The sequence below is a fragment of the Suncus etruscus genome, chromosome 3 (genome assembly GCF_024139225.1).
Source record: "Suncus etruscus isolate mSunEtr1 chromosome 3, mSunEtr1.pri.cur, whole genome shotgun sequence".
NCBI lineage: Eukaryota > Metazoa > Chordata > Mammalia > Eulipotyphla > Soricidae > Suncus > Suncus etruscus.
In genome coordinates this window covers 88,844,116-88,858,159 of record NC_064850.1, presented here as the reverse complement: position 1 = coordinate 88,858,159, position 14,044 = coordinate 88,844,116, and the positions used below count along the sequence as shown (strand labels likewise).

At 39.1% G+C, this 14,044-nt stretch overlaps 1 protein-coding gene across 1 annotated transcript in view; it reads right to left on the bottom strand.

Annotated features, from left to right (window-relative positions):
* ATP6V1B2 (ATPase H+ transporting V1 subunit B2) overlaps positions 1-2,745 on the bottom strand; it is a 32,459-nt gene extending 29,714 nt beyond the window's left edge. The window contains exon 1 of the mRNA XM_049770958.1: positions 2,568-2,745. Coding sequence (XP_049626915.1) covers positions 2,568-2,703 — 136 coding nt within the window. The 5' untranslated portion in view covers positions 2,704-2,745. The remainder of the gene's footprint in view (positions 1-2,567) is intronic.
* Positions 2,746-14,044: the final 11,299 nt, after the last annotated feature.

The following is a 14,044-nucleotide window of genomic DNA, read 5'->3' as shown; positions in this document are numbered from 1 at the left end:
TCACAGTTGATGGAAAAATTAGTGCTAATGAATAATTTAAACTTTACTCTTTTGTTCATTAAAATTACACAGTAACTTTAAAAGATCCATATCATATTTAATTAGAAAACTTAGGTTAATATTTATTTAGGGAAATAATTTACTGGATTTAAAAATATGGTAATATAAATAATTAGGCTAACAGCAATTGTGTTTGAATAACTATGAGAAGACTGAGGTTTTTGAGAATGCTAAGAAAGGGAACTCAATAACTAAGTAATCCAACTCATTGACCCAAGGTCAATATGATACTGCCTTCTCCCTGACCACTGTCAAAAATGACCCCTGATCCCCTGAATACTGACTACCACTGTAGCCTAAACTGTCCCTTAGCTCCCATTCCAAGAAAATACTCAACCATTAGAACACAGTGGATAAGTGTAGGTCATACAATTAAACACACAGACACACACCCATGGTAGGCACTGAGAATACAAGCACACACACACACACACACACACACACACACACACACACACACACACACGTTAGGCACTGAAAATACAAGATTCCTAGGCACTGAGAATACACACACACACACACCTACGCTAGGCACTGAGATTACAAGATTCCTAACATCAAAAACTGTTCTGTGCACATACACACACAGTTCACACAATTTTAGCATAATGTCGCAATAGCTTTTTCAGGAAGCATCTCATCTGCAGTTCTTAAGTTACTGCTCTAGCACTCAGGGTTGTAAGAAATCAGCCCCAGGCCTGAGAGATAGTACAGCATGCCCACCAATAACAGGGGTTCATCAGATCCCAAGCACCCTACACAGTGGTGGTGGTGTGACCTCAAAACAAAAGTGAATTTCCCTTAAAAGCTAACCTTGATCATCGAGTTTTTAAAAACTAATTAATTTTGTTTTGGGGGCCGCATCCCATGGAACTCAGGGGTTACTTCAGGTTTTGTGCTCAATAATCACTCCTGGCAGGCTCGGGACCACATAGGGATGCCAGGGATCCAACCCAGGTCAAACTCCTAGCTAAAAATGCTCTACCGGCTGTGCTATCACTTCAGGCCCAATCATAAGAGTTTTAAAATAATATTTATGGTCTCAAAAACTTGAAGAATAATTACATAAAAACAGGCTTTTGTAACTTGATTATCTTTTCTGATTACCTTATAGCTATTCTACCCAAAGCAAACCCAAATAAATTAAAGAGAATTTGCGATCTTGTTATGCTTAAATTTATATCCAAATCAGTATTCAATTTCCTGAAATACTTACTCTAGTCTACAACTGTTCAGATTATTCTCCTGTGAAAAACACATCACGCCTAACCATAGAATCATGTGTTTCCCTTAAGTCTCCAGGCTGCAGTGCTGTCACATGACCCAGTGACAGACAGATCATGAAAGGAACAGTCAGGCAGGCAGCACCCAAATTAAAAATCTTTCTTTTGAAATATCGTACTTTTTAATCACTGAACCACTACAGACAGACATCTGGCAATTAACTAACCAGAGCAAGTTCTATGTCACCCCTCGTGTTTTGGGTGTTTCCCCAAAATTTAAAGAGTATGTTTTAGGGGTTCACTACTGCCTAAGAAAGCTGTTTTTAAGGAAGAAATCTGAGGCTGTAAAATCACATCGGTTAGTATTCAAAAGAGCATTTCTTTCCAAACTCGGTTGTTCGCTTAAAAGACTTTTTTCAATCAAAACACTTGGGCATGACCCACAGGCATTTCTTTTCTATAGATGCTATTTGAATAAAACTACTTAACTTCTCCAAGAAAACCTTACACGCCATAAAATTAGATAAACTGACGCATAATTGACGAGGCGACGGTAGAAAAGGTCCAGTAAGAATTCAGATAACCCAGCATTTCGGTTCTGCCTTTGCCAATTGAGACATCTAAAGTGAGGCCAACTCCTCGCCCTCCCCAAGCCTTAAAAGCTTCTCGCTGTAAAATGAGACGGTCAGACTAGATCGCCTTCGGGGTCCTTTTCGGGTGTAGCCTTCTCTGATACCTGCTGTCCTTCAGTGAAAACACCTATCTTCCCTCCACCCCTGCCCCGAGGTGCAAGGCCAGCCCTTCCGTCCCAGGAGGCCTGATCACAATTTAGGCCAGAGATATTTGGACACTGGAGTCCACCGCAAGAACTGAAGAGAGGCCCCCAAATCCGCAAATCTGGAGGGGAGGGGGAACGGATGTCCCCCCTGACCCCTAGATGTACCCCTGACGCCTGGATGCGCCAGGGGGCCAGGCAAGCCAGGAATGCAAAAAGAGCCAGCAGGCAGGAAGCAAGCCTTAAGCCAGCCTCAGCCCAGGCTTATTGGAGAGGGTGGAGCAAAGAGACAGGAGCCAGTCAAATCCAGAAAGATGTTCCGGTCAGTGCTGCTGCTGCTGCTCTCGCTCCTCTAAATGAAATTTTGGGACTGAGACCCGGAATTTGAGAAGGGAAAAAAAAACCAAAACAGCTTTTAACCTCTAGCCTCAGCTGGTTCGTAAGAGCAATGGGCTAGGGCAGGCTATAAGGAGCAGCAACAACATTCGTCTAAGATCCATGATACTCACTGAGACGAGGCTGGGAGCAGTAGTTCCGGCTCACTGCTAGCGCTTGCTCCCGAGAGCCCACCACTGGCCCACTGGTAGGCATAGGTAACTCGGGTGCGGCCCCGTTCACGATCCCTCGCATCGCTCGCAGCGCCATCTTGTCTCCGTCCCAACTGGCCCCGCAGCGGCAGCGGCGCGCAGGCGCAGATATAGCCCGGCCGTTCCGGCTCTCGGCTCCGCCCCTTCTGACACCGCAGAGCCCCGCCTCGCTCCGCCCCCTTCGCTGCTCCCACCTGCAGCTGGTGGTGACTCAGGGCTGGCTTGGATTCCACTGAGCCTGCGCAATAGGGGTTGAGGAGCTGACCAGCGTGCTGGGAGTCAGCGAGTGCGCGTGGGGGCAGAGAGCAAGACGGAGAAATAAATGACAGATGCTGGGCAGAAGGGAGGAAGAGGCAAGACAAGCACGTAGAAGGAAATGTTAGATGATGCTCATTCTTATAATGGCCGATTTGCATCTTCAATGCTTCTCATGTACACATCCACGCTAAAAAATAAATACACATTAGACTGTTTGAGGATGAGCTTAGTTGTGTTGAAAGCAGAGTTGAGCGGCTGGAAAGATAGCATGGAGGTAAAGCGTTTGCCTTCCATGTAGAAGGACAGTGGTTCGAATCCCGGCACCCCATATGGTCCCCTGACCTTGCCAGGAGCGATTTCTGAGCGTAGAGCCAGGAGTAACTCCTGAGCGCTGCCGGGTGTGACCCAAAAACAAACAAATAAAAAAAAAAAGTAGAGTTGACACACTTTGCAAACAACATACTAGGTACGAAGAGATAACGTGATTAACTGGTAGCCTACGGGGGTAGTTGACAGAATTGAAAATTTTGCTAGAGGTGGGTCAGGAAAAGAGAAAAGTCGTTGCATGGGGAGGCTGCTTAGTAAAATTTTCTGTGTAATATTCAGAATGAGATTGCTGAATATAAGAATGTTTACCTATATTACAGTTCTTATTAGTATACGATAGTATACCTATAGTGCGGATTAGATAAACATTTTAGGAAAAAAAACTTGAACTGTGACAAACATTTGTGACATCTCCATGTTGTAATGTGGAGAGAAAAGCCACAAACTGGTAAATGTATCTGATTTGTAAGATGATAGAGCATGGGATTTTGTCCTGTAAGATGCAAAGCACTTTAATAAACTTCATTGAATTTAAATTTAATTTTTGGAGGGCAGAAACTCCTTTCCCAAACAGTGCTCAGAAAACCTGGAAACCACTCCCAGTGATTTTCAACAAACTTTGGGGGAATGGCTGTGTGTTGGGGGATGTGGCTTCAATGAGAGGATATAAAAAGGTGGTGCTGGGGGTTACCTGCCCACCTAGAGCTGTAATGCTCAGGGTCTATGAAATACCAGGAGTCAAATCAGAGTTGGTGGGATGCAAGGATTGCAACTGAATCCCTCTACTACTACTCCAGCCCTTTGTTTGTTTAAGTTTTTTATTTAAACCATTGTGAATTACAAAGTTATACATTGTTGGATTTTAGACATACAATGTTTTAGGACCAGTCCCACCACCAGTGTCAACCTCCCTCCACCAATGTTCTCATATTTCATTCCGTACCTCCACCCTCTGCTCAGCCTGCCATTATAACAGGCCTGTGTTTAATTTGGGTTGCTAAATTTTGAATATCATGATTTCATAGTTGTTGACTCTGACTTGAATATTTAGTTCTATCTTTTCTTAACTATGCTAATGTACCTGAACCCCCTTGGCCCCTGTTCTATTTCATATTTGAAATGAGTCAAATGCTCAAGTAATTCAAATACCTCCACTCAATTTATTTTCTTATATATTATATGCATAGTATATATATATATATATATACATATTATATACTATATTCTGGAGCCTAGAGTGTTCTAGATAACACCCATTTAAGTAACTGCATTTTTTCATGCAGTTATTCCAAATGATACATATAAGTGATATCATCCTGTAGTTCTTCTTCATCTGATTTATTTCATTTAAGCTATCTTCCAGTTTCATCTATGTTTCATTCATGCATCCATGAATAACATGGTTGCATCATTCCTGACACCTATGTCATATTCCATTGTATATATGTACCACTTATTCACCATCTCTTGTTGAACATCTAGGTTGATTCCAACTCTATTGTACTGAATGATCTGATGAGTAGCAGTATAAGGACATCATTTTGGATGAAGTTTTTCTGTATTGGGAATAGATATAATTAGGATATCTGGGTCAAATGGCAGTTCAGTTATGAGTTTACTGAGAGTCCTTCATACTGTTTCATAGGTGTTGGAGCAGACAGGATCCCTACCAGCTGTGGATGGGAATTCCTTTTCACTCCATCCCTTCCAACACAAATTGTTGCCAATATTTTGATATGTACAACTCTCACTTGTGTCAGATGATGTCTGATTTTCATTTTGATTTCCCTACTGTTAAGCAATGATGAGCATTTTTCATGTATATGTTGATCATCTGTTGGTCTTCCTCAGAAAGGTGTCTGTTTATTTCCTCTCCCCATTATAATGGCGTTTTTAGATTTTGTGGGGTTAACCTTTGTGAGTAGTTTGTATATCCTGGTTATCAGTCCCTTATTTGATATATTTAGTGAATTCCTTTTCTTCCACTGAACTAGCTGCTTTTAGTTTTACCCCAGGTTTCTTTTGCCATATAGAATTTTTTAGTTTGATGGAGTCCAATTTATTCGTATTTTATTATATAGACAAGGCCATTGGCATCATATCATTAAAGACACCTTTGAGGTCTAGGTCTTGGAGTGTCTTACTTATGTTTTCATCAATGCAACTTATGGATTCAGGTCTGATCCAAGGTCTCTGATCCACTTTGAGTTGACTTTTGTGTAAAGTGGGAGATATGGACCAAGCTTTAATGTATTACATGTGGTTGTCTAATTGTCCCAACACCATTTAGGAAGAGGCTGTCTTTATTCCATTTCATGATCTTGGCTCCTTTGACAAAAGTTAATTTACAAAAAAAAAAGTTAATTTACTATACATTTGGGGGGTTTTCATTGGATATTTTATTCTGACTTATTTGTCTGAAAGTCTGTCTTTGTTCTAATACTATGCTGTTTTGATCACTATGGCTGTGTAGTTTAGCTTCAAGTTTGGTAATTAAATGCCACCTACTTTTTTTTCGGTATGGTTTGAATATTATTTTTCAGTTCCACACAAACTTTATAATTGACTGTTCTATGTCCTTGAAGAATGTTATCTAAATTTGTTTTTTAAAATAATGTCTTTATGGGGACGAAGAGATAGCAAGGAGGTAAAGCATTTGACTTGCATGCAAAAGGTCAGTGGTTTAAATCTGGCATCCCATATGGTCCTCTGAGCCTGTCAGGAGCAATTTCTGAGCATAGATCCAGGAGTAACCCCTGAGCACTGTCGGGTGTGTCCCAAAAAACAAACAAACAAAAAATAATGTCTTTATTTAAGCACCATGATTACAGACATGTTTGTAGTTGAGTTTTAATTATAAAAAAGAATACCCCCCTCACCAGTGCAACCTTATATTACCTGAATTTGTATAGGGATTATATTGATTTATATCACAGTTTAAGTCAGAAGGTCAGTTTGAAAAAATCAATTCTTCCTATACATGAGCAATGTCTTTTCACTTTCTCAAGTCTTCAATTTCTTTCTTAAGTTTTTATAAGTTCTTGTGGTTTGGTCTTTCTCTTCTTTTTGTAAGTTGATTCCTAGGTACTTAATAGGTTTGGACAGTATTTTAAATGGGATATATTCTTTGATCCCTTTCTCTTAAAACTCATTATTTGTACAAAGTAATGCAATCTATTCTTGTGTATTGACTTTGTAGCCACCAATTTTGCTGTATTAGTTTATTGTTTCTAGCAACTTTTTTGGTGGACTCTTTAGGGTTTTCTATGTATATCACCATATTATCCTCAAATAGAGATTGTTTGACTTCTTCTTTTCCAAGTTGTATTTCTTTGATTTCCTACTTTTTCCTAATTGCTATTTCTAGGACTTCTAATGCAATATTGATATTGAATAAGATTGGAGACAATGGACACTCTTCAGTGAACTTTTCCTGCCCTCTCTGGCTATCTTGTTGTAGATTGGGTATTGATTCTATTGTCATTGGCTTTGGATTTGGTGTTTAAGTCTGATCATTTCTTAGTCCTACTCAATGTTCATACAACTGTTTGGCCTTGGTACCCTCTATTATTTCTACCTCAATTTGTGAGGCAGAACAAGAGGTTCAAGTTATGTGATTCTGTTAGAAGGAAAGAAAAAAAGTGGGCGGGGGGGGGGCAAAAATCAAACAAGCTAAAAAACCATGAGGAGTCCTTCTAGACAGAGGCTATAAATATCAATTTAAGAGGAGGAAGGGAAAAGAAAGAAAAACATAACAAGAATACAAAAAAAAAATCAAACAAAAATAACTCCAAAAATCACCCCAGCAATAAAGACAACAACCAAACAATATGGTCCCAAAATAAAAACGAAACAAAACAAAACATAAAAAAGCAGCAACAACAAGAAAATTTAATTTGTGCTTTTTTATGCATAGGCACAGTAAATATTGGGGAGATTAGAAAGGGAATTCCCTTGGCCCTAAGATATATAGGGTTTCCTCCATCCTTAAAGTATACCGTCATGGGAATAGCTACAGGCTCCGTATGTGCTCTTATTCTCTCCCCTAGGACCTTTTATGATGTGTGGAAACTTTTTGCTTAGTTAGAATCTGGTATCAAGCAACAATCCACATTTGGGGGGAGGGTGAGAAGGAGGGCCACAGAGCATGAGTCAGCAGGAGTGTTGGTTGTAGTTTCTTGCCAGGCAACAAGATATGAGGCTGAGTGGGTGTCCCTTCACTTGGGAGCTGGGTGATGGCTTATTGGGCAGGAGGTTGGTTTTGATACCCAATGAGTTAAGAATTGAGGGTAAAAAAAGAGGAATTGAGGGTAAAGAGAGTTAATAAGGTGGGATATCGAATTGGGATTGGGGGTGAAGGGATAGTAGGATTTCTGAAGGGAGGAAAGGAGGGATAGTATATAGGAGGGGCTATATACACTATAGGCATGGATTGTTTACAATTTAGGCTTAACTCTCATAGAGGAGTCTTCTCTCTATGTACTCATGCCCACATTAAGACATACATTAGTGATCTATTCTTAAGGTGTTGTTAGATGTCTGACTCTAATAGGATGGGTCTGAGCTCTTATTTGAATTAAAATAAATAATTAGCTTAGGTATAACATAAGAAAGAGAGGAAGGGAGAGCAGAAGATAAGAGAGGAGAACAGAAAAACAGGTAAATATAGTAAAAATGAATTTAGAAAAATTTTATAAATCAACTAAAAGATATTGAGTTGGTGCATCAGAGTTGGGAGGTTTTCCCAGTTTATAGGCATTTTATCAGTGATGGGGTTGAGCCTTGATAAATGAAGGTTTCAGTGTTAGATAATGGCTGGAGCTGTTTAGGATACACTTAGGTTTCGTGTCTTGAGTACTAAATAATGTATTAATGAGGCCTACCTATGTAGGAGGCTACCCTTTGTATTATTGCCTGCTGCATCTTTTTTTTGTTTGTTTGTTTGTTTGTTTTTTGGTTTTTGGACCACACCTGGCGGTGCTCAGGGTTTACTCCTGGCTATCTGCTCATAAATAGCTTCTGGCAGGCACTGGGGTCCATATGGGATGTCGGGATTCAAACCAACTACCTTAGGTCCTGGATCAGCTGCTTGCAAGGCAAACACCGCTGTGCTATATCTCCCTGTCTGCTGCATCTTATGCATCAAAGTTCCTTTCCTAAAAAGAAACTATCAATGTGAGTTTTGTTTGACATAGATTGAATTGATGAGGAGGAGGAGGAGGAAGAGGAAGAAGAAAGGGGGAGAAGGAAAGAAGTAGGGAGAAGAGAGAGAGAAAGGAAATGTTAATTTGCCCAAACATGTTCAATGAATAGGTCCTGTAATATAAGTCTGTGGTTTGTAGTTGACTGTTTCAGTGGTCTGAATGGTCATATGCTTCAGGTCCTAATAGTGGGTATAAACCAGAGAAAAAGGGTATATTGGGGTGTTTTATTAAGACATTTTTATAATGCAAACTGAATATGATATCAGTATGACTGAGCACTGAGGTGTCAAATTAGGGTGTCCATCCTTTGTATCCAAGAATCCCTGTGGACAGAGAAGCTGAGAGGTTATTTTATACCTAATAAGATTAAGGCACTAAAACATATTGTTAGGAAACTCTGATGTTAGATTCTCTGGCTTCCAATCATATTCTTCACCAATATCTGTATATAAGCTCCCTAAGACATTATTATTGGCCTTAGTAGTATAAGGCTGATTACATACCTGTTCACTAAACCGTTGTTTCCATTGTTGCTGGTTTCTTTATGATATAATGGATAGTCGAGGCTTTGTGTTGTTCCTCTTCCATTTGTTTTTGAACACTTGTCCCCAGTAAATGCTGACAACTACAGTGCTTGCAGTTTCTACCCTTTTAAACCATTGTATTTGTTCTTGGAGTATTATATGTATATATGGTGTATATTCTAAGTACCTCAAAAAAGTGCTATCATTCTGTAATTATCCTTCATCTTCTGGCTTACTTCATTTAATATATTTTGTACAGCCATCCATGTTGCTGCAAAATCCATGACTGTATCACTTTAACTGCTATGTAGTATTCCATTGTGTATAAATACCACATCTGCATGATCCACTCATCTGTTGTTTGGGCATCAAGATTGGTTCCAAATCTTGGCTATTGTACTGAGTGCTGCAATAAATAGTGGAGTGCATACATACTTTGGGATAAATGTCCTTCCGACTTGGGGATAGATACCCACGAGAGCAATTGCTGGCTCATATGGCAGCTCCATTCTGAGTTTACTAAGCACTCTCCACATTGTTTTCCATAGGGATTGGACCAGTCAGCATTCCCACTAGCAGTGGATGAGAGTTCTTTTCTTAACACATCCCCACCAACAGAGATTGGTCCTGTTATTTTTGATGTGAGCCATCTTCACTGGTGTAAGGTGGTACCTGATTGTTTTCTTGATTTGGATTTCCTTAATGATGAGTGAAGGTGAGCATGTTTCCATGTATCTGTTGGCCATCTTTTGATCTTCCTCAGAAAAGTGTCTGTTCATTTCTTCTCACCATTTTTCTAAGTTTTTATAAAATATTTTGGAGCTCACTTTTTATCTCATGGGCTTTTTATAGATAGCTGTTGCTATCTTGAGAATGGTTCCTTCTACACCTGCTTTACTGAGGGTTTTAATCAGGAACAGGTGTTGGTTCTTGCTTTCTCTGCATTGACTGTTAAAATTATATTATTTTTATCATTTCATTTACTAATGTGGTTTATGATGTTGACTGATTTGCATATATTGAACCATATTTTCATCCCTACAATTAAACCCACTTGGGAATAATGTATAATTTTTTATGTGCTGTTAGATTTGGTTTGTTAAGATCTTTTTTGAGGCTTTTTGCATCAATGTTCATCAGTAAAATTGCTTTGTAATTTTCTTTTTTGATAATATCTCTATCAGGTTTGGAAATCAGTGTAATGTTAGCTTTATAGGCAGTATTAGGGAGAGTTCCCATATCTTTAATATTTTGGAAAAGTCTAAGGTATGTGATGGTATACCTTCTCTGAATGTTTGATAAAATTCACCCATAAACCAATCTGGTCCTGGACTTTTATTATTGGGGAGATTCTTTTTTTATGACTTAAAATTTTATTGACTAATTAAGAAAAATAATCCCTGCAAAAGACAGTCCTAGAAAGCACTAAATATACAGATACAAGGTTCAGTGACCCCTCTATTATTCAAGACAGTACTGACTATGACTGCAGGAGATTGATCTATTTTTTTAATTATCTTTATTTAAAACACCATGATTACAAATATGATTGTAGTTGTATGATTACAGTCATGTAAAGAACACCCCCCATCACCAGTGCAAAATTCCCATCACCAATTGCCCAGATTTTCCTCATCCCCACCCCACCCACACCTGTACTCGAGACAGGCTTTCTATTTCCCTCATTCATTCACATTGTTATGATAGTTTTCAGTGTAGTTATTTCTCTAACTGCACTCATCACTCTATGTGGTGAGCTTCATGTCATAAGCTGCACCTACATGGGTAAATGGAGGGTAATAATGGTTAGAACTGAGGCAGTAAAAAATTAGAAATGAGCTTTGTAGGGCAGTATCAAGATCACAATACAAGATGGATAATATGCATATATAAACTATATGCATATAATACTATCTATATATTGTACACATGGGGGCACTAGCCCCTGTGTGGTTTTTGAAATGGAGACCAAGGAGAAAAAATTTTCAGTGATTGTCCCAACATAAACCAGTGCTGCAACAGCCCGCCCTCCTCCCAAAGCAATTCCCATTAATGTAGAGAGAGGTAGGGAGAAAGCCTGATGACCCCTATAGAGTCCACCTGGACCAGCGCCCAGGGAAGGCCTGTAGTCCAGGGGAGAATGAGGGGGTTGGCTGGGGGCCTGCCAAGCCTCCCAGCACTCGCCAGGCTAGAGAGAAGGCCTCCGATATGGGGCCTCCTCAAACCCCATACCTGGCAAGAGCTGGCCTCCAGAATCAAAGAGGAAACTGGAAGCCAGATATCTGCCTGCCCACCTCCCCATGTACCTCCCCTCTGGAGTATGAAGGAAGGGGGGAAGTCTGAGGACCCTTAAGAGTCCACCTGGACCCACTTCTGGCCATCTGAGCTGGCACCCAGGGAAGGCCTGGAGTCCAGGGGAGAAAGAGCAGGATGGCTGGGGGCCTGCCAAGCTTCCCAGCACTCTCCAGGCTAGAGAGAAGGCCTCCAGCATGGGGCCTATTGGGGATATTCTTAATTACAGTTTTAATCCCTGCTTGAGATGTGCCTGTGTAGGCTATCTACTTCCTCCTCATTCAGTTTTGGGAGATTATATATGTCCATAAATTTGTCCATTTCTTCTAGGTTCCCTTGCTTAACTGAATAGAGTTGTTCATAGTAGTGCTGATGATGTTTGAATTTCTGGTGGCTGTGTTGTAATTTTTTCCGTTTCATTTCTGATTCTATTTTTTTGAAAGACTTCTTTTTTTTCTTTTAACTCATGAGTCTTCTAATGAATTTATCTTGTTTAGTCTTTTAAAAAAAAAAACCAGCTCCTGGTTTTGTTGATTCTTCGTATTGTTTTCTTGGTTTCTATATTATTGACTTCTGCTATAGTTTTTATTAATTGTAGTTTTAAATAATTTTATTGTGACCAAAGTGAATTATGAATCTTTCACAGTAATATTTAAGATACATAGTGACAATGAATCAGGGCCATTCTCACCATCAGTGTTGTCTTCACTCCACCTCTGTTTCCAACATGCATCTGTATCTCTCTCATTTGCTTCCTGGACTGCTAGTGTAACTGGTCCCCTCTTTGTATAGCTTGCTATAGATTGGGTATCGATTATGTTGTCATTGACTTTGGGTTTGGTGTTAAAATCTGATTATTTTTTATTTCCACTCAATGTTCATACGATTGGTCCTGATATTATTCATCCCCCCCTCAATTTATGAGACAGAACAAGAGGATTCAACTTATGTGGTTCTGTTGGGAAAAACTGTGAGTACATCTAGAGGCTATAAATATCAATTTAAAAGAAAGGGGAAAAAGAAGAAAAACATAACAAAAATAAATAAAAGCCAGCAACTACAAAAGTGGCATAACAACAATAAACTAACAACCACAAGAATGAAAAAAGAAAAAAGAAAAAAGAGGGGCCGGAAAGATAGCACAGCAGTAGGGCATTTGCCTTAGACACAGAAGGATGGTGGTTCAAATTCCGGCATCTCATATGGTCCCCCAAGCTTGCCAGGAGCTATTTCTGAGAGTAGAGCCAGGAATAACCCCTGAGCACTGCTGGATGTGACCAAAAACCAAAAAAGAAGAAGAAAAAGGAAAAAAAAGAAGAAAAAAGAAAAAAAAGGAAGGTGGGCTGGTGTGGCAAGGTTTTGTGCTTGTCTTTTTTTTTTTTTTTTTTTGCAAAGACCCTTAGTAAGTATTGGGGGAAATTAGAAAGGGAATTCCCTTGACCTAAGTGATACGGGGTTTCTCCACCCTTGAAGCATACTATCATGGGGACAACTACAGGCTTCATACACATTCATTATCACACTGCAAGGTCTTTTTTATGGTGCCAGGAAACTTTCCACTCAGTTGTGGATGATGAAATCAGGCCTCGGTAGATGGAGATCTTGGACCTCTTGCACAGGTCATAGGACGAAGTCTAGGATAGAGTTTTTCTTTATGGTTCTAAAAGTTCTGTTCCATCATGGTTATTGTAATCAGCCTTCTGTAATTAATGGTTTTGGGTTTTGGACAAATCTTAGGACAAAGCCTTGTTTTCCAGTGGCTTGTAAATTGTTTTTATCCTTGTTCTGACCTGTGTATATCCTGAACATTTAGATATGTTTTCTGTAAGCAAAAAATAGGTGTTTCGTGAACCAATTCTCTACTCTGTGCCTTTTTGGGGAGAATTTAATCCATTGGCATTTGTGGAAAATATTGACAGTAAGTTATGTCATGCCATTCTATTCTGTATGGTCATTGCTTCTACAATTGGTTATTTGGTTTATGTAACTGACTTTTAAGCAGTCCATTTAGAGTCGATTCTCAAATGTTGTTAATTCTTTTTCTGTCTGACAATGTTTTTATCTCTCCCTTCCATATAAATCTAAGATTTTTTGTGTAATGGACTCCAGATAGAAAACTTTTTTCATTCAATAGCTTGAAACATATCATTCCACTATTTTATTGCTTAGATTATTTCATATAGCAGGTATAGTATGATTCTTCTCATCTTTTCTATATATTTAAAGTTTTCCTTCAATATTACTTTAAGTAGACCATCTTTTAGATTTTTGCCATTTTGATTTTGTATTTCTTGTCTTTGTTCTTCTTAGTCCATTTTATTTGGAACTATTTTTTGGCCTCTTGAATATGTACAGCTGCCTCTTTCCTGGAAGTTAAAAAGCAGAGGCTATTATCCTTCCACAACTTGTTTTTTACATTTGCTCTTTCTCCCCCCCCCCCCACATATACCTATAATTCGGTGATTACTCTGCTCTTCTTTGTTAATTAATACATTACTTTTTTTCTTGCTTTTGTCTCTCCTTTTTTGACTTCCTTATCAATGACAGCATATAATATGTCTTCAGGTTTGTCTATATGATTCTCCCCCTGTGTGTTTCTGCTAGTATACTAGTTGTGTTTTTAGCTCCTTCAGATGAATTTGTATGCATTCTCTCATCTTCTGAAAGCATTATTCTTTGAGTTGGTTCAATTTCTCATTTATTAATTGCTTGATTTTGTTGGCTAGTACTTCATGATTTCTATTGCTAATATATTGAGTGTTTATTTTAGTTTTTCATCAAACAGGGTTAAGAT